Here is a 24,057-nt window from a genome sequence, read left to right as displayed (position 1 = left end):
GGGTTATGGGGAGAAGGCAGGAGAATTGGGTTGAGAGTGAAAGATAGATCAGCCTTGATTGAATGGCAGAGTAGACTTGATGGGCCGAATGCCCTAATTCTGCTCCTATGACTTATGAACTTAGATAGCTCCAATCCCCTTCTAACTGCACTGTATCCCTGCACGCGATGCCCTCTGTAGTCTATTCAAACCTGTCTTTCTCCACAGGGATGACATCAACAAAGAGAATATTCCTTCTGCGTTCAGCTGTAATGAGGAGAACCGGTCAGGGCTTGTGGAAGCCGCACAGCCCGGTGACAAAAAGCTAAAGGAAGCAAACGGTGGCTACATCGAGGAAGGCATGAAACCAAAGAGGCAGAAATCAAGCTGCAAACTCTCCGAGCTCAACAAAAATCAGGATCTTCCAATAGTACGTGTCCCTACAATCCTTTCCTTCCCGCCTTCCCAGACAGCGTGGTCCTAGATTTCTGTGATGGGTTGCAGTGTTCCCCATATTTAGCTATGATGCCAGAGAAAGAGGCCATTTGGCCCATCAAGTCTATGCTGGCTCAGAGTGTTCCTATCAATCCCATTTGCCCGCTTTAGTTAAGTTTACTAATTTAGAGGTACAGCATGGAAACTTCAGCCCACCGAGTCTGTGCCGCTTGATGATCACCTCTACACTAGTTCTATCCCAACACTAGGGACAATTTACAGAAGTCGATTAATCTACAAACCTGCACATCTTTGGAATGTGGAAAGAAACCAGAACACCCGGAGAAAACCACGCAGTCATAGGGATAACGTACAAACTCTCCACAGATAGCATTCGTAATCAGGATCAAACCTGGTCCCTAGCGATGTAACTCTACCACTGTGCTGCCCATTATTTCCCTATGACCTATTCACTCGCACATGCTCATCCATGCTCCCCAATTTCCCCTGAGACCCACCTACACTTGTGGTAACTTAACCTTATTGATCACACCATGAGACGTGGGAGTAAACCGTTGCACCTTGGGGATAATCGCGATAACTCGCGTGACGGCATGGCAGTGCAGCTGGTGGAACCGCTGCCTCACAGCGCCAGAGACCCAGGTTCAATCCTGACTTCTGATGCTGTCCTTGTGGAGTTGGTACATTCTCCATGGGACTGCGTGGGTTTCCACCCGGCGCTCCGGTTTCGCCCCACATACCAAAAACAGGTGGGTTTACAGGTTAATTTGCCCCAGTGTGTCATAGAAACATAGAAAATAGGTGCAGGAGTAGGCCATTCGGCCCTTCGAGCCTGCACCGCCATTCAATATGATCATGGCTGATCATCCAACTTGATATCCTGTACCTGCCTTCTCTCCATACCCCCTGTGTCGGGAGTGGATGCGAAAATGGGATAACATAATTAGTGAACAGGTGATCAATGGTTGGAGTGGACTCGGTGGGCTAAAGGACCTGTTGCCATGCCACATCTCTAAACTAACCCAGAGGAGTGGAAACTGGTTAGTTGAGGCCAGCGGTAAGCACTTGTATGGGATACACGTTGTACTGCCTTTCCAAGGATCAGTTCCACTTGATAGGATGGGTGAGGGTAAGATAGGCAGACGAGCAAGCAGGTTGAAACCAAAAGGCAATTCTGTCTTTTTTTGGTACAATGTCAGCTAGGAGAAAGGAAGAACCTTCATGAGATAGAGAAAATCCATTCTGAAGATTTTTAATGAATCATTAATGTCCTATATGGCATAGGAGTAGACTGTTGCTTGCATAAGTGCTTCCTCATGTTTAATACATGAGTTGTTTTACTGTGTCATAGAGACGTTCCAGTATAGAGACCTGGTTATTAACTCATTCTCCCCACCATCTAAATTGCAACTTTGTCAGCATCTTTATGGCGACTCTTTTGTGTACTTTGTAGGCAAAACAATAAATTTGACTGCACCTAGCCAGGTACAAGTGACAATAAAGTATCATCGTCATCACCAAATGCATTAAGCCATCACATTCTCCATCTTCTGCAGATTTTTGAGAAGCAAATCAATAAACAATTACATTTTCACACGGTGAAAATGGCTAAATCATAGACCTCTTCTTTGTGGAGCAATCATTGAATACTTAATCTTGGAGCATTAGTAGCTGTGCCCACATTCGGAACACGTTGAAGGGATTGGTCACTGCATTAACTCTCACTGGGACAACAGTCTGTAAATTGAAGAGAGACACAAAAAGATGGAATAACTCAGCGTGTCAGGAGAAAAGGAATAGGTGACGTTTCGGGACCAGACCCCTTTTCAGACTGAGAGTCAGGGGAGAGGGAAACTGGAGGTTTGAAAAGGAACAGAACAAATCGGAGGTTAAAATTAATCAGGAGGACAGTGAAACTGGTCGAAGACCGAGGGTGGGGGACGGAGAGAGAGCGAAGGAAAGCAAGGGCTAGTTGAAGTTAAAGAAGTCAATATTCATACCACTGGGTTGTAAGGAGATCGCGTAGGCCCAGGTGGACTGAGCAGACTGGGCAATTGTTTCGCTGAACACCTTTGTCCAGTCCGTCTGGGCCTATACGATCTCCTGGTTGCTAAACACTGTAACATCCCCGCCCATTCCCATACTGACCTGAGTGAAATGCAGATTGGAGGGATAACGCCTCATATTTTGCCTGGGCAGCTTACAACCCAGCAGCATGAGTATTTATGTCTGCAACTTTAAGTAACCCTTGCTTTCCCTCTCTCTCCATCCCTCCCCCACACTAGTTCCCCTACTAGTTTCACTGTGCTCCTGATTAATTTTACTGTTTGTATGCCTCATTGTCACCTTCCCCTCATCCAACAATGAACCATTATACTTTTCACACCTTGCATGTTCTATGTACCCTTCCATATCTCTTGTTTCCCTCTCCCCTGAATTTCAGTCTGAAGAAAGGTCTCGACCCAAAACGTCGCCCATTCATTCTCTCCAGAGATGCTGCCTGTCCTGCTGAGCTCCTCCAGCATTTTGTCTCCACTCTTCATTCTAGGAGTGGGCGTCCAGCAGAAGTAGTCTCTCTGCATCTCCCCCATCAAAGCCTCCCAGAACTTAGTTGGGAGTAACGTGTCATTTTGTTCCTTGACAGCCCATGGAAAGCAGCAGCGTCTCTTCGAGCTGGTCTTCAGACCCAGGGCATAGGGGCGGCTTGAGTTTCTCAACTCACTCTGACGATGTGACAGAAAACGAGAGGTAGGTTTGTCCGTATGAATGAGCAGTGCAGTGGTGTTCGGAGGCATTTTCTTTTATGATAAAGACTGCAGTGTTAATCGGGACACCAATGATGCGAGGCTCAAGAAGAGATATTCCAGTGCAACACGTCCGCTTTTACATTCAATTAAATCGCAGTCAATCCCTTCCTCGGTACTATTCTGTTACTTTTGTTCCACATTTGTTCACTATAAAGTCTCTCCAATAGACAATAGGTGCAGGAGTAGGTCATTCGGCCCTTCGAGCCAACACTGCCATTCAATGTGATTATGGCTGATCATCCCCAATCAGTACCCCGTTCCTGCCTTCTCCACATATCCCCGGACTCCGCTATCTTTAAGAGCCCTATCTAGCTCTCTCTTGAAAGTATCCAGAGAACCCGCCCCCACCGCCCTCTGAGGCAGAGAATTCCGCAGACTCACAACTCTCTGTATGAAAAAGTGTTTCCTTATCTCCGATCTAAATGGCTTACCCCTTATTCTTAAACTGTGGCCCCTGATTCTGGACTCCCCCAACATCGGGAACATGTTTCCTGCCTCTAGCGTGTCCAAACCCTTAATAATCTTATATGTTTCAATAAGATCCTCCCTGATCCTTCTAAACGAAGTATACAAGCCCAGCCGCTCCATTCTCTCAGCATATGACAGTCCCGCCATCCCGGGAATTAACCTTGTAAACCTACCCTGCACTCCCTCAATAGCAAGAATGTCCTTCCTCAAATTAGGGGTCCAATGCCAAACATTGATGTCATGCTAAATGTGCATTAAAAGTGAATTATTTTAGCATTTGTGGTGACTGAGATAATATTGCTAATACTTTTGCTTTTGAGTCAGAAGGTCTTGTGGTCAAGTCCCAGTTTGGAGAGTTCTAGTCATGTTTATTGTCATCTAGGCAAGTATGGTGAGCTGCAGGTACAATGGAAATCTTGCAGCAGCGTCGCAGGCACATAAACGTAGGCAACACATTAAATATAAATTATACATAAATTGGTCAAGACACTAAGTAAAAAAAACAACGATAAAAATAATATGATTATGCAAAGTACAATTAGAAAAAATAATATGGATAAGAAAGGTTTGTGGGTCAAATGCAGGCAGATGGGACAAGTGTAGATGGGGCATATGGACAAGTTGGGCCGAATGGCCTCTTACCACTCTGTGTGACTCTATGACTCTGAATACAGCAGCCAAAATAAGCTACTGTGCACTCCTCCTTATGACAGAGCAATGTTACAGTGACAGAGTGGGAGGTCGGGGCAACAGGAAGAGGCGGGGCGGAGACTGAGCACTGAATTCATCTTGCAGTTTAGGGTTTGTGCGTGTCGTGTGGAGAGGAGGAAGCTCTGCGGGAGAGCTTGCTGAATGCCTTTATCTTTAATAGTACTTAATGTTCCTTCTATTGATCCACAGTGATATCAGGTTACCTCAGATGCAGCTGATAAACGCAGCCACTATTGCAGTGCAACTGCGGCAGTTTCTAAATCCAATTGCACAAAGGTTAGTGGAGGCACAAGAAACTGCAGATTACAAAACCAGACAGTGCTGCAGGGTCTCGAAGGTTCACGCAACTTCTCTTACTCCAGCACTTTGTGTCCGTTTAAAGTTTAGTGTAGTTACAACATGGAAAATCCTACTTTCACGTCGCCTCGCTACACACTGGGGGCTAGGGTTGCCAACTGTCCCGTATTAGCCGGGACATCCCCTATATTGGGCTAAATTGAGACTGCCCTTGTCCCGTATTTGACTGCTACTACCAGGTGCTCATCAACTTACGATGGGGTTACGTTCCGATAAACCCATCGTAAATCGAAAATATCGTAAGTCGAAAATGCATTTAATACACAAAACCTACCATCACCAGAGTGTTCAGGGTTGGACCACCCCGCCCCGCCCCTCTCCCCCCCCTTTCCTCGTCTGTCTTCTGCCTCTGGGAGTGTTTTTAATTTCCACGTTTTAATTATGAAATCTCTTTGGCGTCTCCCAACCACCCACCCCCACCCCACTCCCACAGCCGCCCCTGTTCGGTCGGAGCGCTCACCAATTCCCTGAGCATCGACGCCCCTTAAATCTCCCGAGTGCCAGCCCCTGCAGCAGCGAACACATGCCAAATTGTCACAGCAGGTAGCAGCTCTGAGATTTTAATAAAAGCGGCTCATCAGATCTGTTGCCGTTCGATGTCCATCTGCAAGAGTCCTCACGTCCCTCCCTCGTCGCATCTTCCCACGATAAAGGCTAACATGGTTCACTTCATCCTGGGCCTGCACCAGACCCTCTACCTTTTGTCCATTATTTGCCCACCTTTTGTCTCTTATTTGGGAATGAGAAAGTTGGCAACCCTACAAGGGGCAATTTTACAGAGGCCAGTTAACCTACAAACCTGCACTGCTTGGGATGTGGGAGGAAACCGGAGCACCCGGAGGAAACCCACTCGATCACAAGGAGAACATGCACACTCCACTTAAAAGGTACCTGAGATCAGGATCGAACCCGAGTCTCCGACGCTGTGAGGCAGCAGCTCTACCATCTGCACCACTGTAACGCCACATTGTGAGACAGCAAAGAATAGCTGAGGTGCCTTTCACCTGCTCAGAACTTCCCATAGTTTTGCCACTCACATTTCAGTTTTGGAATTGAAAGCTGATATTTTTTGTCTAATGTGGCAGCCATTTATGAACATAAAGATCCCACGTGCAGTGAATTGGTTCAAAACACAAAGTGCTGGAAGAACTCCACAGGTCAGGTAGCGTCTATAGAGGTAGTGGTTGTTCGATTTAGATGCTTTGGTTCATCGTAAATGTTGATTAGATGTTAACGTGCTGGAGTAACTCAGTGGGTCAGGCAGCATCTCTGGAGAAAAAGGATGGGTTATGTTTCGGGTCAGGACCCTTCTTCAGACCTGCCTGACCTGCTGCGTTACTCCAGTACTTAGTGTCTATCTTTGGTATAAACCAGCATCTGCAGTTCCTTGTTTCTACTTCTTGATTAGTTGTTGATTGTTATCTTTGTGTATTGTCATGAAAGACAAATCTGGTCTTGACTTAATATCTCAAGGTATAGGTGGAAGGGAGCAGGATTGTAAACACATAATATTCAGATCAGGAGAGATTAAGGGCTGGCTTTCTTTGAAGAACATTTTTAATTATTTTACTGTTGCTATGCTGCAAATTGCCAGTCTAATTGAATTTGTTTGTCATAATTTCTTCCGATGGGATTTGAACAATGATATGGCCTGTTTGATGGAATCATGCAATACAAATGGAGATTGTCCCACCACCATGCTATCTGTAACAATGCCACATTTCTTTCTGTAAAACATTCAGGCCCTAGAGCAGGGTTTTAACCCACATACATGACGACACACTAGTGAGGATTTATTCATACATCTGAGCCAAGTACTGTCAGCCACACCAAACAATAACAATGTGTTCGTGCACTGCGTGTTCAAACATGCCAACTTCCTGAACGGTGTGTATATTTAAACCCTGTGATGCATAATGTTTGGGTTTATTATTGTCACGTGTACCTATGTGTGGTGAAAATCTATATCATCTAATTGATTTGCTGGCCAACCCAGTCAGGTATAGCTGAACATCAATGTAATCAAACCAACTCGAATACAAAAGGCAGAGCTAAGAGAAAGATGCAGAGTGCAGAATATAGTTCTCAGCATTGTATTGTAAATTCAAAAGAAAAAGTCCAATGTCGGCAATGAAGTAGATTGGAGAATCTGGACTGTATCCTCGGTCACTGCTCAGAAGCCTGATAACAGAAGGGAAGAAGGTGTTCCTGACTCTGGTGGTGCATGCTTTCAAGCTTCTGTATCTTCTGCAGGAGCAGGGGGGCAGGAAGCATCTCAGAAGAACATGGACAGGACCCATCTTCAGACTGATAAGGAGGAGGAGGGGGGAGAAAGCTGGAAGAGGGAGCTGGAGTTGGAAAAAACCTGGCAAGTGATAGGTTCAAAGGTTCAAAGGTTATTTTATTGGTCACATACACCTGGGTGTAGTGAAATGCTTCTTGCCAATGCAGCACATGAAGAAAGAATACAGACATAACAGTAATAAAGAAATTTAAACATAAAAACATCCCCCCACAATGGCTCCCACTGTGGGGGAAGGCACAATGTCCAGTCAATATCCCATGTCCACCCATAGTCGGGCCCATTGAGGCCTCAGTTGCCTTTACGGAGTCCCGATGTTCCAGGCCGTTCTCGCTGGGTGATGGTGCTCCGGCGTCGGGAGAATCCTCTCAACGGCATGGGACACCTGGAACGGCCGCTTCCCTTACCGGAGACCGCGGCTTCCGAAGCCAACAAGGCCGCGCTGGATGGAGCTCCACCACTGGCGATCTCGTCGCGAGATCCCAGGCTCCCGATGTAAAGTTCAGCGCTGCCGCCCGCAGCTGGCCGCTCCACTGTCCCGCAGCTCCGCGATGTTCATCGGCGGTCTTCAGCTCACCGGAGTTCCAGCGCGGCGACCCGGGCAAGGCATCGCCCGCTCTGCTCCGAGATAGCGCTCCAGCACTGTGCCGCCGCCGAAGCCGAGGTACTGGGCGCTCCCCTCAGGAAACACCGCTCCAGGCCCGCTGGTAGGCCGCGAGGACAGGTCAAAACTGCAGCCCGGAGAAAAGCTGCCTCTCCGACCAGGTAGGAGACCCTAGAAAGCAGTTTCCCCCTCCCCCCCCCCCACATAAAAAGGCTAGAACTCCTAAAAACAAAACACTCAACTAACTAAAAATAAGAAAAAAGATGAAAAACAGACAGCTGCAGGCTGGGCAGCCATACCACACAGGACGGCGCCCCCTACGAGGTGGAAGATAGACACAAAAAGCTGGAGTAACTCAGTGGGACGGGCAGCATCTGTGGAGAGAAGGAATGTGTGACCAGGGTCTCGACCTGAAACGTCACCCATTCCTTCTCTCCAAAGATGCTGCCTGTCCCGCTGAGTTACTCCAGTTTTTTGTGTCTACCTTCGGTTTAAACCAGCATCTGCACTTCCTTCTTACACAAGTGATAGGTGGATATAGATGAGGGGGCTTTTGATTGGCAGATGGGTGACATAAGTGACAAAGGCTAAAGGTGAATAGGAGACAACGATTGTCAGAAAAGGATAGAAGCGGAGTGAAATGTAAAGCCAGAGAGAGAGGTGTAGGTGGAAGGGAGCAGGATTGTAAACAAATAATATTCAGATCAGGAGAGATTAAGGGCTGGCTTTCTTTGAAGAACATCAAATTATTTTACTGTTGCTATCCTGCCAGTCTAATTGAATGTGTTTGTCATAATTTCTTCCGATGGGATTTGAACAATGGTATGACCTGTTTGATGGAATCATGCAAATGGAGATTGTCCCACCACCATGCTCTCTGAAACAGCCATCTAATAGGTTCCAGTGCCCACAGCTATGGGAATTTTTCCCTATTAACTATATGGCTACTTCCCCTTTGAACATTACCATTGAACCTTTGTCCTGACATTTCCAGGCAACCTATCTCTGATCATAACAAAGGAATTCTCTTCTTACTGCTTCTTTGGCCAGAGATCTTAAAGGGCCTGTCCCACTTGGCGATTTTTTTCGGCGACTGCCGGCATCATTGACTGATGTATCTTGTCACTAAAAAATACACGGCGTAATGACGTGTGGCGCGGCGTGATGACGTATTGATGCGCGGTGTTTTTTCAAGTGTTGCAATATTTTTTTTGTCGCCGCTGGATTTTGAAACGTTCAAAATCTTCTGGCGGCACTGATATGACGCCGGCAATATCGCCAAGTGGGACAGGTCCTTAAGTCTGCATTCTCTGTTTCCTGATCTCCCTGACAAGGAAAACAACTCCTCCCTGACCACTCACGAAATCCTCTCTCCAACCCCGTATAATTGTCCGTACCTTTGTTAAGTTTCATAACACTTCCTTTGCTCCAAGCAGAACACTGTCCCAATCCCCCCCTAGTCCCCCCCTGTTCCCCACTGTCTTTCTTGTAAAGATTCCCTGGACCTTCAAAAATTTGATGTTGAAGTGCCAGGCCAAGAATTCCCACAGTGCTGCCATTGTGAATCCTATGAGATCCTTGATACTATAACCATTTAATCATCTGTCCAGCATAACTTAAAAAAATATTCCACCATCACCCCCCTAAAAACAGTGCTATACAATACAAAATCTCTCCAGTGTTGGATTCTTGAATTCTTCCCAGCTGTTATCAAGCAACTTAACCATTCTACCGCCAACTAGACCCTCAGTCTTTACTGGACTTTATCTTGCACAAAACTTTATTCCCTTTATCATGTATCTGCACACTGTGGGCAGCTTAATTGTAATAATGTATTGTCTTTTCGCTGACTGGTTAGCACGCAATAAAAAAGCTTTTCACTGTACCCCGGTACACGTGACAATAATAAACCACACTCTAAACTGGATTGTTGGGTTAATAGCATCAACTACCTTTGTTTGTGTTTTACAAGTCACGCAACTTTAGAGGGGACAGGGCGCAAGGATAATTGAAGATAGATGCAAAAAGCTGGAGTAACTCAGTGGGTCAGACAGCACCTCTGGAGTAAAGGAATAGGTGACGTTTCGGGTCATGATCTTTCTTCAGATAATCGGTTGGTCACTTGCGATGAAGGGAAATGTCTTCAATCCGAGGAATCCTTGGAATTCTCTGCCCTGCATATCTTGCACATGCCCAGACATTGCAACTATTCAAGACCAGGATCGCTGGATTTTTTTCAACTCATCGAGAATGAAAGGGAACGGGAATTAGGCAAGAGAAATGGAAAAGTAGAAAATTGCCCGTGAACCTATTGAACGGCAGAATAGGCTTGAGAGGCTGAAAGGCCTATTCCTGCCCTCATTCGCAGTGTGATCTTAAATGTGACTTCCATTCCCTTTCAGGAAGGAGAGCGCGTTCTGTGATGGCGATTCATGTGATCATATTAAGCTGACTTTGGTGAGTATTGATCGCGTTGTTCTATAAATATGATTACTACAGTAAGTCTGAACACAGAGTATTGAATAATTCAGCAGTAACCCAAGACTATGCTAATTGTGTCACTGAAATTCTGCTCTGTGGAGGCGTGAACAAAACTCAAATATTCTGATAAAACACAGGCTCTGCTTCCATCTCCACAAATTTGGCCTGAGTACTTGCAAGCATTTTTAGTTTTTATTTTGGATTCTTACTAGTATTTCTCTTTGATATGATAGCAAATGAGTTGTGCAAACATTTATAATATAGAAATCATCTTATAAGTTCATAAGTGATAGGAGCAGAATTAGGCCATTAGGCTCATCAAGTCTACTCTGCCATTCAAGCACGGGTGATATATCCCTCCCTCCTCACCCCACTCTCCTGCATTCTCTCCATAACCTTGACATCTGTACTAATCAAGAAACACCAGTACTAATCAGGAAATCGGGATGCATCACAGCCTGGTTTGGGAACAGCTCAATCTAGGACTGCAAGAAGCTGCAGAGCATTGTAAACTTAGCTTAGACCATCACACAAACCAAACTCCCTTCCATTGACTCCACCTACACCTCACGCTGCCTCGGCAAGGCCAGCAGCATAATCAAGGACCAGTCTCACCCCGGCCACTCCCTCTTCTCCCCTCTCCCAACAGGCAAGAGGTACAGGAGTTTGAAAGAACACACCTCCATATTCAGGAACAGTTTCTTCCCAGGTGTTACCAGGCAACTTAACAGTCCTTTCATCAGCTAATGTGCAGTCCTGACCTCCCCTGTCTACCTCATTGGAGACCTTTGAACTATCTTTAATTGCATTGTGGACGGCCTGATTGTTTTCATGTAGAGTCTTGTTATTTACTGGATAGCACGCAAACAAAAGCTTTTCACTGTACCTCGATACATGTGACAATAATAAACTAAACTAAAGTATCATTTGGTGGCTACATCTCACTTCAGGTTTTTGACTAATTCAGAGCACTACACTGAAGGAAGGACAGTAATATGTTGGTAAGGATACAGAGGGTTACGAGGATGGGTCGCAGTAGCTTAATAGAATGGATTACCAGTGATGGGTTACATGCAGTTGTTACCCCTTGGCAATCAATGTCCCCAATATTTGGAAGTATTCTTATTCAGGTACCCAAGATAAACTGCTTTCAACTGTGAAAGGAATTGTTACATTCTGAGTACAATCTGCTTAAAAAGATGTTCAGAAGGGAACTGGACTTAAACTTTAAAATAAGAGAAAGTAGACAACAGACACAAGGAATGACCAGGAGAGAGGTGCTTATTGGATGGCTCTGTCAATGGGGCAGCACTTAGTCAGTGGCTGAATGACTTCTATCTGTGCCATTAGATTGTGATTGGAAGCAAACCAGAGATTGGTTGTTAAAAGGAAAGCCAACTGCGGTAATCCCCAGTCACGAAATGTGGAGTCTGGAATGTAAATATTCTATTTAAGATTTAAGATGTTCTTATATTTCAGTAAATGGCTGTTGTTTATAATTGTTGCATGGGAAAGGAGACTTGAATTATATAACAGCTTTCACAACTCATCCGCCCAGATCAGAAATAACTCCTCGGTTTAATACCCCTCCAGAAGAACGTGCTGGTTTGGGTCTATTAGTGTCACGTGAAACGAGGTACAGTGAAAAGTTTTGGTTTGCTTGCCCTCCAAACAGGTCAGATATACCATACATGAATACGATTAAGTCAAACTCAAGTACAATCGGTAGAGCAAAGGGGAAGATATGTGTGAAGAATGTAGTTCTCAGCATTGTAGTTCCATAGACATAGAAACATAGAAATTAGGTGCAGGAGTAGGCCATTCGGCCCTTCGAGCCTGCACCGCCATTCAATATGATCATGGCTGATCATCCACTCAGTATCCCGTACCTGCCTTCTCTCCATACCCTCTGATCCCCTTAGCCACAAGGGCCACATCTAACTCTCTCTTAAATATAGCCAATGAACTGGCCTCGACTACCCTCTGTGGCAGGGAGTTCCAGAGATTCACCACTCTCTGTGTGAAAAAAGTTCTTCTCATCTCGGTTTTGAAGGATTTCCCCCTTATCCTTAAGCTGTGACCCCTTGTCCTGGACTTCCCCAACATCGGGAGCAAACTTCCTGCATCTAGCCTGTCCAACCCCTTAAGAATTTTGTAAGTTTCTATAAGATCCCCTCTCAATCTCCTAAATTCTAGAGAGTATAAACCAAGTCTATCCAGTCTTTCTTCATAAGACAGTCCTGACATCCCAGGAATCAGTCTGGTGAACCTTCTCTGCACTCCCTCTATGGCAATAATGTCCTTCCTCAGATTTGGAGACCAAAACTGTACGCAATACTCCAGGTGTGGTCTCACCAAGACCCTGTACAACTGCAGTAGAACCTCCCTGCTCCTATACTCAAATCCTTTTGCTATGAAAGCTAACATACCATTCGCTTTCTTCACTGCCTGCTGCACCTGCATGCCCACTTTCAATGACTGGTGTACCATGACACCCAGGTCTCGCTGCATCTCCACTTTTCCTAGTCTGCCACCATTTAGATAATAGTCTGCTTTCCTGTTTTTGCCACCAAAATGGATAACCTCACATTTATCCACATTATACTGCATCTGCCAAACATTTGCCCACTCACCCAGCCTATCCAAGTCACCTTGCAGTCTCCTAGCATCCTCCTCACAGCTAACACTGCCCCCCAGCTTAGTGTCATCCGCAAAATTGGAGATATTGCCTTCAATTCCCTCATCCAGATCATTAATATATTTGTAAATAGCTGGGGTCCCAGCACTGAGCCTTGCGGTACCCCACTAGTCACTGCCTGCCATTGTGAAAAGGACCCGTTTACTCCTACTCTTTGCTTCCTGTTTGCCAGCCAGTTCTCTATCCACATCAATACTGAACCCCCAATGCCGTGTGCTTTAAGTTTGTAAACTAATCTCTTATGTGGGACCTTGTCGAAAGCCTTCTGGAAGTCCAGATACACCACATCCACTGGTTCTCCCCTATCCACGCTACTAGTTACATCCTCTACTAGTTACATCAGACAAACTCTGATATCCTCAATTGGGTAGAGATGAATTAGACAGAACCCTACTTTGTGGAAGGATCATTCAGAATCCTGATGACAACACTATTTGAAGACGAACAATACTGCCTGATATCCTGGCCAGGACTTACTCCCCAATCAACATCACTGAGGCAGATTCTTGACCGTGCATTTGTTCTTGTTATAGTGTCATTGATTCATAGTCATTGATACATCGATGCAGACCTTTCAGCCCACTGAAGCTGCACTGACCGGCAGCCTCCCTTTATACCTATCCCACACTAATCCTCATTCATCCACTTTCCCAGATATGACCATTCACTGACACACCAGGGGCAATCTTAATTAGTCTACCAATAATAATGGGATCCTGTTGCATCTAAAATGGCCATGACATTTGAGGCAGCACAGTGGCGCGGTTGACAGAGCTGCTGCCCCACAACACCAGAAGAACAGGTTCGATTTGGATCTCGGGTGGTTTCTGTGCGGAGTTTGCATGTTCTCCCTGTTACAGCGTGGGTTTCCTCTGGGTGCTGAGGTTTCCTCACACACCCTAAAGACATGCAGGTTAATTGGCCGCTATAAGTTGCCCCCGGTGTGAATGGAGGGAATGCAAAAGTGGGATAATATAGAAAGAGTGTGAGCGGGTGATCGATGGTCTGCCTGGACTCAGTGGGCTGATAGACCTGTTTCCATGCTGTATCCTTCAATCAATCAATTAATTTCTGACGTGACGGTCTGAAGAAGGGTCCTGACCCTGAAACATCACCTATGTATATTCTCCAGGGATGCTGCATGACTTTTCTGAGTTACTCCAGCATCTTTAATATAAACCAGCATCTGCATCTCCTTAGATAGACGTAGAATGCTGGAGTAACAGGCAGCATATCTGGAGAGAAGGAGTGGGTGACGTCTCGGGTCGAGATCCTGCATTTCCTTGTCATCCCGTATTTAGGTATATTGGAATAAGAAAATCTAAATGTACTTATGGTGACAGCACGTCCGATGAATTAAACTTTTTAAAAAAGGCACAAAGTGCTGGAGTAACTCAGCGGATCAGACAGCATCTCTGGAGAACATGAATAGGTGACATTTTGAGTCTGGACCCTTCTTCAGAAGTGTTATGCATGGCCTTTAAGCATCCATTTCATCACGTAACTGTGAACGAGTTTGCATGGTGGCACCTTGTAGCCTTATCCATGATCTCTAGCTTCTGACCGAGGACTTGTAGGTTAGTAGCACCAAACTATGAATCATGTTACAGGCCATGCCAGTCTTTGCTGTAAACTGAAAGTATCTGCCACAGAATAAATGGAACGACGCAATTAAGAATCGTTGCACAAAGAAAACCTCTCTCAGAAGATGAAAAGCACATGCAGGAATTCCGATTTCTGTGCCCGAGCTGCTGAATCTCCCTTGGTTTGTTATTGGACCTAGTTGTCATAATTGGATTTCAGTTGGCAACATTAATTCAGTTGCTGACCACAAGTTATGCAACAACGCTGTTGACTTCTGCTCCTCCCTCACTTAGTCTGTCAGTTCCTTCAACTTTACTCTGAAAGTTAAGCGCGGATGCAACGATTCAAAGATACTTTATTGTCGTATGTACCCGTGTACATGTACAGTGAAATGCTTTGTTTTTTGCAGACAAAGTCACACAGCAGACCTCACCTAGGCAGTGCACAAGAGTCGCCACGTTTCCTTTGCCGACACAATTACGAAAAGCTCATTGAACAGCCATATCTTCTGTTTGCAACGGTGAACCAGGTCTGCCGCCACACGTGGCAGCCGGCAACTCCCCGCCGTGTCCCCCCCATCGCTTTCAGCAACACCCCTCAGGCTCTTGCAGTGCATTCCAGGGTCCATCCATTATGGTCTGGTTACACGCGCCTCCCTGAGTCAGATTATAACAATAGGATCATTACAGCACAGTGTGGGGGGGGTGGGAGGGCATCAGCTCATTTGATTGCGGTGGCTTTTTATAACCACAATCCAGCTTGCCCTATTTGTGGACTGTTTGGCCTCGGTACTGCAATGTTTTTAACATCATCTCCATTCTCAAAGCCACAATTGAATCATCTTCCCATTCCCACACTGACCTTTCTGTCCTGGGCCTCCTCCACTGTCAGAGTGAGGCCACATGCAAATTGGAGGAACAACACCTCATATTTTGCTTGGGCAGCTTACACCCCAGCGGTGTGAATATTGGCGTCTCTAACTTCAATTAACTCAAGTTGCATTGTCTCTCTCTCCGTCCCTCCCCCCACCTTAGTCATCCGAGTAGTTTCACTGTCGTCCTGCTTAGTTTCAATGTTTGGATCCACTCGTTACTCCTTTTCCACAGCCAACAATGGACCATTGTGGGCTCCACCTTTCCTTAATCATCGTTGCTGGCTTTGATTTGTTCTTTTGCATACCTTTCATTCATTTGCTCTTTGTACCTTTTCATTTCTCTAATTTCCGTCTCCCCTGACTCTCAGTTTGAAGAAGGGTCTCGACTTGAAATGTCACCTGTTCCTTTTCTCCAGAGATGCTGCCTGACCCGCTGAGTTATTCCAGCATTTTGTGTCTCGCACAATTGAATCAGTTCTCCTCTTACAGCTGTACTTACCAACTCCTGGCTTCTTGGGAAAAGCTTTGGTAGACACAAAATGCTGGAGTAACTCAGCAGGGGTGAGGCAGCATCTATGGAGAGATGTTTGGGTGACCTTTTGGGTTGAGATCCTTCTTTAGACTGATGTCAGGGGAGGGGGCGGGACAAAGTTAGAATATATTCGGAGATATGGGGGGGGGGGGGGGTTTAATGGGTGATGTGGGAGAAGAGATTGCAAGTATTTGGGATTGCCTTGTGAGCTGGCATTGACTCGATGGGCTGAATGGTCACCTATTTTGCCATAAGGAAACTTGAAATATGAAATCCAGGAGCTTCCCTGATGACAAACTGCACTACGTCCAAGCCTTTATGTTCTGGAGTGGACACCGTACCCCAGCTGTAGTGTGTGGGTTTATGCGTTATATCTTCCTTGTTTGTGTACTTTATACTTCCGCTGTGAAGCCCAAGATCCCGTTTTTTCAACCCGTACTGCCATCTTCAAAAGTTTGTCCGTACACATTGCTGAGTCTCTGTGTATCTTTAGGCTATATAGCCGCTCCTTATTCTTCGTACATGTGGGTTTGAGTCCCACCCCAGACGCAAGCACAAACTTGCGGGCAGACACGCCAATGTAGTCCTGAGATATTGCTAAGCTGTTTAAGACACCCCTTATTCATCCTACGTGTGGTGGGTGCGAGTACCATCCCAAGCAGAAGCACAAACTCGTGACTGCAATGATGTCCTGAGGGATTGCTAATCTGTTTAAAACGCCATCGTCAGGATGTAACATTAAACTAGTTGTGTAGGAAAGAAATGCGGATGCTGGTTTAAATCGAAGGTAGACACAAAATGCTGGAGTAACTCAGCGGGACAGGCAGCATCTCTGGAGAGAAGGAATGGGTGACGTTTTGCGTCGAGACCCTTCTTCAGAACATTATTCAGACCTTCTTCAGAAATTAAACCAGTTGGCTCAGTTCATGTAAAATAAGCATAGGCATAAAACACTGGAGTCATTCTGATCGCAGATCGGAGAGTAGTATCTGGTCTTGACATGAGACGTTATTTCTCTATCTCTTTCCACACTTGCTCTCTGAGCTGCTGTGCATTTCCGATATGTTGTGGGGTCAGGTTTCCAGCATTTGCGGTTATCATCATTTTGGATGTAAAAGAAGGTGTTGCTCAACTTCAAAGAAGAATGGAGAAGTTCACCCTAGCTCCCTGGCCCCTATTAATCACTCAAATCAGCATCACTAAATCAGATTAGCCTGGCAGCTTGCTATCTGCAAATTGTTTATAGTCATGGAGCCCTCTGCCCCAACTCATCCATGCTGATTATGTTATTGCGTTAATGAGCCTGTAAAACAGCAGTAAGTAAGGATCTCATTGTTCCATTGCTGATACACATGACATTTAAGCACTTTTGACTGTTATATCGACTCTCTGCGCTAGTCCCATTTGCCTGTTGGCTCAGATCCCTCCAAACCTTTCCTATCCATGTACCTATCCAAACGTTTTAAATGTACCTGTCTCTACAGCTTTCTCTGGCAGCTCGTTCCATATAGTCAACATCCTCCATGTGAAGAAGTTGCCCTTATTAAAAATTCCCCTGTCACATTTAACCAACGAGTTAAATGAGTGGTTTCTTGAAGGGCCTGTCCCACTTTCACGACCTAATTCACGACCTCTGCCGAGTTTGCCCTTGACTCATACTCGCAGCATGGTCGTAGGAGGTCGTAGGTAGGTCGTAGCAGGCCGTGATGCTAGTCGTAGGTACTCGTGGCATCAAGTAGGTCGGGGCTTTTTTTCTAGCATGATGAAAAATGTCCTTTCCGTGTTCTCCAGAGGTGCTGCCTGCCTGAATTACTCCAGCACTTTGTGTCTTTTTGTTAGCGTAAATCTTCAGACATGTTGTCGCCCTAAGTACAGTTATATTTTCTGATTCCAATATTCCTAAACCCCTTTGAATAAAATGTGATAACAAGGAACGGCAGATGTTGCTTTAAACCAAAGATAGACACAAAATTCTGAAGTAATTCAGTGGGTCAGGCTGCATCCCTGGAGAACACGGATAGGTGATGTTTAGGGTCGGGACCCTTCTGAAGAAGGGACGAAAGGAGGGTTCAGACTTGAAACCACCTGTCCAGGATTTTGTCCAGGGATGCTGCCTGACCCGCTGAGTTACTCCAGCACTTTGTGTCCCACTTTGAATAAAGGTGAGCATACGATTTGCCTTCCTAATTCACAGTTTTACCCTAGTATTGCCTCTTGGCTAAAAAAAAATAGTTCAAGGAGATGAGGAGAAATTTATTTAGTCAGAAAGTGGTGAATCTGGAATTCATTAAACTTGTGGAGGCCAAGTTAATGGATATTTTTAAAGGTGGAGATTGATAGATTCTTGATTATTACGGGTGCCAGGGGTTATGGGGGGGTAAGGCAGGAGAATGGGGTTTGGAGGGAAATATAGATCACCCATGGTTGAATGGCAGAGTAGAGTTGATGGGCCGAATGGCCTAATGCTGTTGTTGAATATCTCAAACGACAAATGTAACTATGGTTTTCCACTAATTTATTTATTGCCTGTGGTACGTCAAATTTATCGGGTCGCCGTATTCTCTCTGTGAAATACTGCCAGCTGAGAGAGAGCAAGGCAACGTGACTCACTGCCCTGAAAAATAAATAAATAATCAGCAGCATTTGGAGGAGGCCGCCTACTGCCAACACCAGCCGTCTGCTTCAGGCTTGAACTGGCTGGCTGCCAGCACACACAGTCCCAGAGTTGCAGAGTGTTCTTTTGTTTGAAGATGCCTGCGAGTCACGTAATGCCTGTGCTCTGAACGTGAGCTTGTGCAGGAAGGCCCTCCCACTGCTCCATTAATAGTGTTGCCTGCCTCACCCCCAACCATTAACTAAACCCCCCCCGCCCTCCAACTGCCCCCCTCCTCCCACCACCCCTCCCCCCCGCCCTCCAACTGCCCCCCTCCTCCCACCACCCCTCCCCTCCGCTCCGTCAAAACCCTCCTCCGGCTCTCACTCTGCCAGTACTAGCGCAGGAAGTTGCCCGGAGTGCAAAGCTTTAATTGCCCTGTGTAAGTGTGTATCCTGCCTGCTTCCTTGCAGGCTCTCGCGATCTCCTTTTATTTTTGCTGCTTCCCATCCAGCTGTTGCCTAACTGTAAAAAAAAAAGCTGCCTCGCCAGAGAAACCGCGCCCTGCACAGTCAGACCAGAGCGTGCACAGCACTTGGATTGGTAAACAAGACGGAGGGTTGGCGGGGAAATACTCCCTGTCACGCCGACAGTACGGTCATCAGCGAGGCAGATGGTCCGCCTTCAAATATTGCAGCCCACCAGTTAATTACAATGGGAGGGTCAAAGAGCAGTGGATTAGGGGAAGCACATTTTTTTTTTCGGCTTGTTTTGTTTTGAGACAGCCAAGAGGAGTTTCTGCTCTCTCTGCAGTGTTCATCGCCGGATTCATCCCGTTTTTGTAGATGATTTGATTTTTTTTTTTTCCTTCCCTTCTGCCGGGGGTTATTGCAGAATTCAACCATGAAGATCCAGGAGCCCCCAAGCCAAAGCGACGTGGCCAGATTGCCCAGGACCCCCGAGCCAGCCACAGCAGAAGGGAGCGCCCCGCTGGACATCCCACGCCTGGATCTGACTGGCTTGTCGGACGAGAAGGAGATGGGAGGTAACCTTTTAGAGTGCGGCTGCAAGCCATAGGCAGATGCTTCCTCAACAGGGGAGTCTGCAAAATCGCTCGCTCAACTGCTTTCTGGAAGTAGCAGAAACTCCAGTAATAATCCAGGGGGGCACGATTTATCTTGCGTCTTAAACCCAGCTGAACCCTCGGGCTGCTGTTCATTTCTCTGCGTCTCGTGAGTTGTCGGAGGGCTTGCTTTTATAATTGTGTAGCTAATTGAAAGGTTTGCTTAAAAATAATTGGCTGGAATTATGGAATGTCTTAGCATTCCGGGAGTACAGTAACTTACTGTGTCGGGAAGAACTGCAGATTGACACAAAATGCTGGAGTAACTCAGCGGGTCGGGCAGCATCTCTGGAGAAAAGGAATAGGTGACGTTTTGCTTCGAGACCCTTCTTCAGACAAATTTAGTAACTTACTGTTTTTTTTATAAACCATTTTTGAGTGAAATGGATGGATATTTCGGATTTACTCACCTGTAGAGTTGGATTGGGTTATCAATGCAGTGTGTGCCTTCAGGAATTCTGTACAGTGCAGGATGCACTGCTCATGTGCTTTATTTCAATGAGTCCCTAAGCTCTGATGGAGTGAAATTTAAGTGATTGTACATAACTAGATGCAGGGCAACCAGAAAAACACAGTACATAAACACGGGCAATAGAGGCAAACAGAGAACTGTACATACACGGACAGACCTACAGACTGATCACACTAAAATCGACACATATTATCAAATTCACAAAACACACTAATACACTGAATGCACATACAGATAAACACGAAGTGAGCATGCTTGGACACAGAGGTGAAGCTGCATACACTCAATGTGATACATGCAATCGATCACGTACACAAACAATCAATACAAGCTCGCTGGTAAACCCACGCACACAACCACACACACACAAAAACACAACTAAGCCAATCCCGCGCTCTCTCCTGCCCTCTTCCTGTCTCCTCTGACCTTGCTCTTTCCCTCCCTCTCTCACTAACCTCTCCCCCTCTCTCACTATTCCTTGTCCTCTCCCCCTGTCACTCCCTCTCGCTCTGCACCACCTCTCTCACCACCCTCCCCCTCTCACTATTCCTTATCCTCTCCCCCTCTCACTCTCCCCCTCTCTCCGCACCCCCTCTCTCACCACCCTCTCCCCTCTCATTAACCTCTCACTCTCTTCTGCTCCTTTCACTACTCTCTCTTCCTTTGTTATTGCTTCTCTCTCCCAATCCCTTCACTCTCACTACTCCCTCTGTTCTCTCTCCACTCCCCTCATCCTTCTCTCAATCTCATTCATATCCCTCCATCTAGCTTTTCTCCATCTGTCTATCCACACTTTTTCCTCTCTCTACATCTCTCTTGCCTCCTCTTTCATTCTCTCCCGCTCCCCTCTCCCCCCTCCCCCCTCCCCCCCTCCACTCCCTCTCTTGCAGACACAGCCCACTCTCTAACTATTTCTCACCCCCCTCCCTCACCCCATTCCCCACTCCTCGCTCTCTCCCCTCTCTCGCACTAAACTCACTTTCTCCCTCCTCCCCCTTTCTCTCTTTCCCCCTCTGCCCTACTCTCTTTCACCCCATCCATTTCTTCCTCTCCCTCTCTCCCTTCTTCTCTCTGTCTCTTTCACTCCACTCCCTTTCTCTCTCCCCTCCCCCCCCGCTCTGTCTCTCTCTTCCCCTCCCCAACCCTCTCACCCTGCCTCTCCCTCTCCCCTCCACCCCCCCCCCCCCGTGTTGTCCCTGGATGAAAGAGATGTCTGTAGGCCACGGTTTACAAGATGACCAGCAGTGGGTCATGTGCGTTCTCCCACAACAGCAGAACCTTTAGTCCTGAGATGGGTTGTTACTGTTCCAGAGCCTGTCTCGGCGTCGCCGATGTGGAAGAGCCCGGAAGCAGAGTCTGAGGAAGCTCGCCTGTCACCGCAGGCCGGGAGACTGATCCGTCAGCTGCTGGAAGAAGACTCTGACCCCATGTTGTCTCCCCGTTTCTACGCCTACAGTCAGAGCCAGCAGTTCCTCAATGACACAGAAGTGCCCCCCTCACCCCCAAATTCACATTCCTTCATGAGGTGAGTGTGGACGGAGGGAGGAAGGGATGTAGAAAGACTCTTGGACTATTTTTGACCAGACTTTACTGGCTTTACCTTGCACTAAACATTATTCCCTTATGTATCTGTACACTGTGGATGGCTCAATTGTAACCATGTATAGTCTTTCTGCTGACTGGTTAGCACGCAACAGAAATGCTTTTCACTGTACCTCAGTACATGTGACAAGAAAATAAACTAACCTCTGATGCACTTCCCTAGTGTCAACCTCTCCAAATCATTGACATTTTTGCTTCTGGACATTAATTGGTAAAGAACTGGCTTTATATAGCATCTAATACAAGAGATCTTAGACCACTTGGTAACTGGTGAGGTGCTTTAGATCTGTGGTCACGATAAGAATTTGTGCACAGCAAACTTTAATAAATAACTGTGTGCTGCTGACTACCTGGTGATAGATATTGTCCAGGACCAAGTTAACCTCTCTGTTAATTTAGAGATTTGGCATGGAAGCAGGCCCTTCGGCCCACCGGGTTCACGACATCCAATGATCACCCACCCATACAATAGACAATAGGTGCAGGAGCAGGCCATTCGGCCCTTCGAGCCAGCACCGCCATTCAATGTGATCATGGCTGATCATCCCCAATCAGTACCCCCATTCCTGCCTTCTCCCCATATGCCCTGACTGCTATCTTTAAGAGCCCTATCTAGCTCTCTCTTGAAAGTATCCAGAGAACTGGCCTCCACCGCCCTCTGAGGCAGAGAATTCCACAGACTCACAACTCTCTGTGAGAAAAAGTGTTTCCTCGTCTCCGTTCTAAATGGCTTACCCCTTATTCTTAAACTGTGGCCCCTGGTTCTGGACTCCCCCAACATCGGGAACATGTTTCCTGCCTCTAGCGTGTCCAAACCCTTAACAATCTTATAATTGTTTCAATAAGAACCCCTCTGATCCTTCTAAACTCCAGAGTGTACAAGCCCAGCCGCTCCATTCTCTCAGCATATGACAGTCCCGCCATCCCGGGAATTAGCCTTGTAAACCTACGCTGCACTCCCTCAATAGCACGAATGTCCTTCCTCAAATTAGCGGACCAAAACTGCACACAATACCAGGTGTGGTCTCACTAGGGCGCTGTACAACTGCAGAAGGACCTTTTTGCTCCTATACTCGACTCCTCTTGTTATAAAGGCCAACATGCCATTCACTTTCTTCATTGCCTGCTGTACCTGCATGCTTACTTTCATAGACTGATGAACAAGGACCCCCAGATCCCGTTGTACTTCCCCTTTTCCCAACTTGACGCCATTTAGATAGTAATCTGCCTTCCTGTTTTTGCTACCAAAGTGGATAACCTCACATTTATCCGCTTTAAACTTCATCTGCCATGCATCTGCCCACCCACACATACACTAGTTCTATCCTATAAACTAGGGACAATTTACAGAAGCCAATTAACCTACAAACCCGCATGTCTTTGGAATGTGGGAGGAAACGGAACTCCCGGAGTAAAACCCACGCGGTCGCAGGGAGAACGCACAAACTCTGTACAAACAGTGCCCATAGTGAGGATCAAACCCGGGTGTCTGGTGCTGTAATGCAGCAACTCTACCACTGTGCCACTATAAACTTTGTTCTCTGATTACTGACCCTCCAGCCAAAGGGGAAATCTTGTCCTGTTTTTCGAACCCCTTCCTCGTGACCTTTTCTGCTTCAGTGAGAGCCCTAGCCTCTCCATGTCCCTTATATAATTTCAAACAGACCTACCCCCTTAACTTTGCTTGGAGAGGGAGCAATTGTGCTGACCCAGGGCTGCCTAGGAACTGTTCCAGATCATAGATAGACATTCCACTGCGCAGCTATTTTTACCAAAGTGCAACAAACAAGCTATCTTATGATGATCAGTGAATAAACCAAAGACAAGATGTGGAGATATCTGTCTTTAACATGGCAAATTTTGATGATCTGAAATGCCCTGCACTTGGCATCAGATTCAATAGTAACGCCCAAAAGAGAATTTGATAAATGTTTAAAAAGTCATAAGAAAAGTACAGGACTTTGGGGGGGGGGGGGGGGGGGGGGGAGGATTGCGACAGGGACTGATTAAACACTTCCATTAGTGACTTAAAATCAAAAATCTGAAAACGCTACAAATCTAAAATAAAAACAGAAATTGCATGGAAACATTTAATGAGGAATGATAAATAGAATTAATGTTTAAGATTGGCATCAGATTAATTGGAATCCCTTGCCCAGAGTAGGGGAATCGAGGACCAGAGGACATAGTTTCAAGGTGAAGGGGAAAAGATTTAATAGGGATCTGAAGGGTACCTTTTTCACAGGTAGTTGAGGCTGGGACTATCCCAACATTTAAGAAACAGTTAGACGGGTACATGGATAGGACAGGTTTGGAGGGATATGGACCAAGCACAGGCAGGTGGGACTAGTGTAACTGGGACATGTTGGCCTGTGTGGGCAGGTTGGACTGAAGGGCCTGTTTCCACACTGTAT

At 46.3% G+C, this 24,057-nt stretch overlaps 1 protein-coding gene across 2 annotated transcripts in view; it reads left to right on the top strand.

Annotated features, from left to right (window-relative positions):
• fam13a (family with sequence similarity 13 member A) overlaps positions 1 to 24,057 on the top strand; it is a 207,912-nt gene that overhangs the window by 158,983 nt on the left and 24,872 nt on the right. For both annotated transcript variants that reach the window (XM_033022299.1, XM_033022305.1), the window contains exons 11-15: positions 208 to 409; positions 3,080 to 3,183; positions 10,087 to 10,141; positions 19,341 to 19,491; positions 21,353 to 21,566. In XM_033022299.1, the coding sequence (XP_032878190.1) occupies positions 208 to 409; positions 3,080 to 3,183; positions 10,087 to 10,141; positions 19,341 to 19,491; positions 21,353 to 21,566 (726 nt within the window). The remainder of the gene's footprint in view (positions 1 to 207; positions 410 to 3,079; positions 3,184 to 10,086; positions 10,142 to 19,340; positions 19,492 to 21,352; positions 21,567 to 24,057) is intronic.

Source organism: Amblyraja radiata, chromosome 1 (assembly GCF_010909765.2).
Source record: "Amblyraja radiata isolate CabotCenter1 chromosome 1, sAmbRad1.1.pri, whole genome shotgun sequence".
Taxonomy (NCBI): Eukaryota; Metazoa; Chordata; class Chondrichthyes; order Rajiformes; family Rajidae; genus Amblyraja; species Amblyraja radiata.
This window is presented reverse-complemented; position numbering and strand designations above follow the sequence as displayed.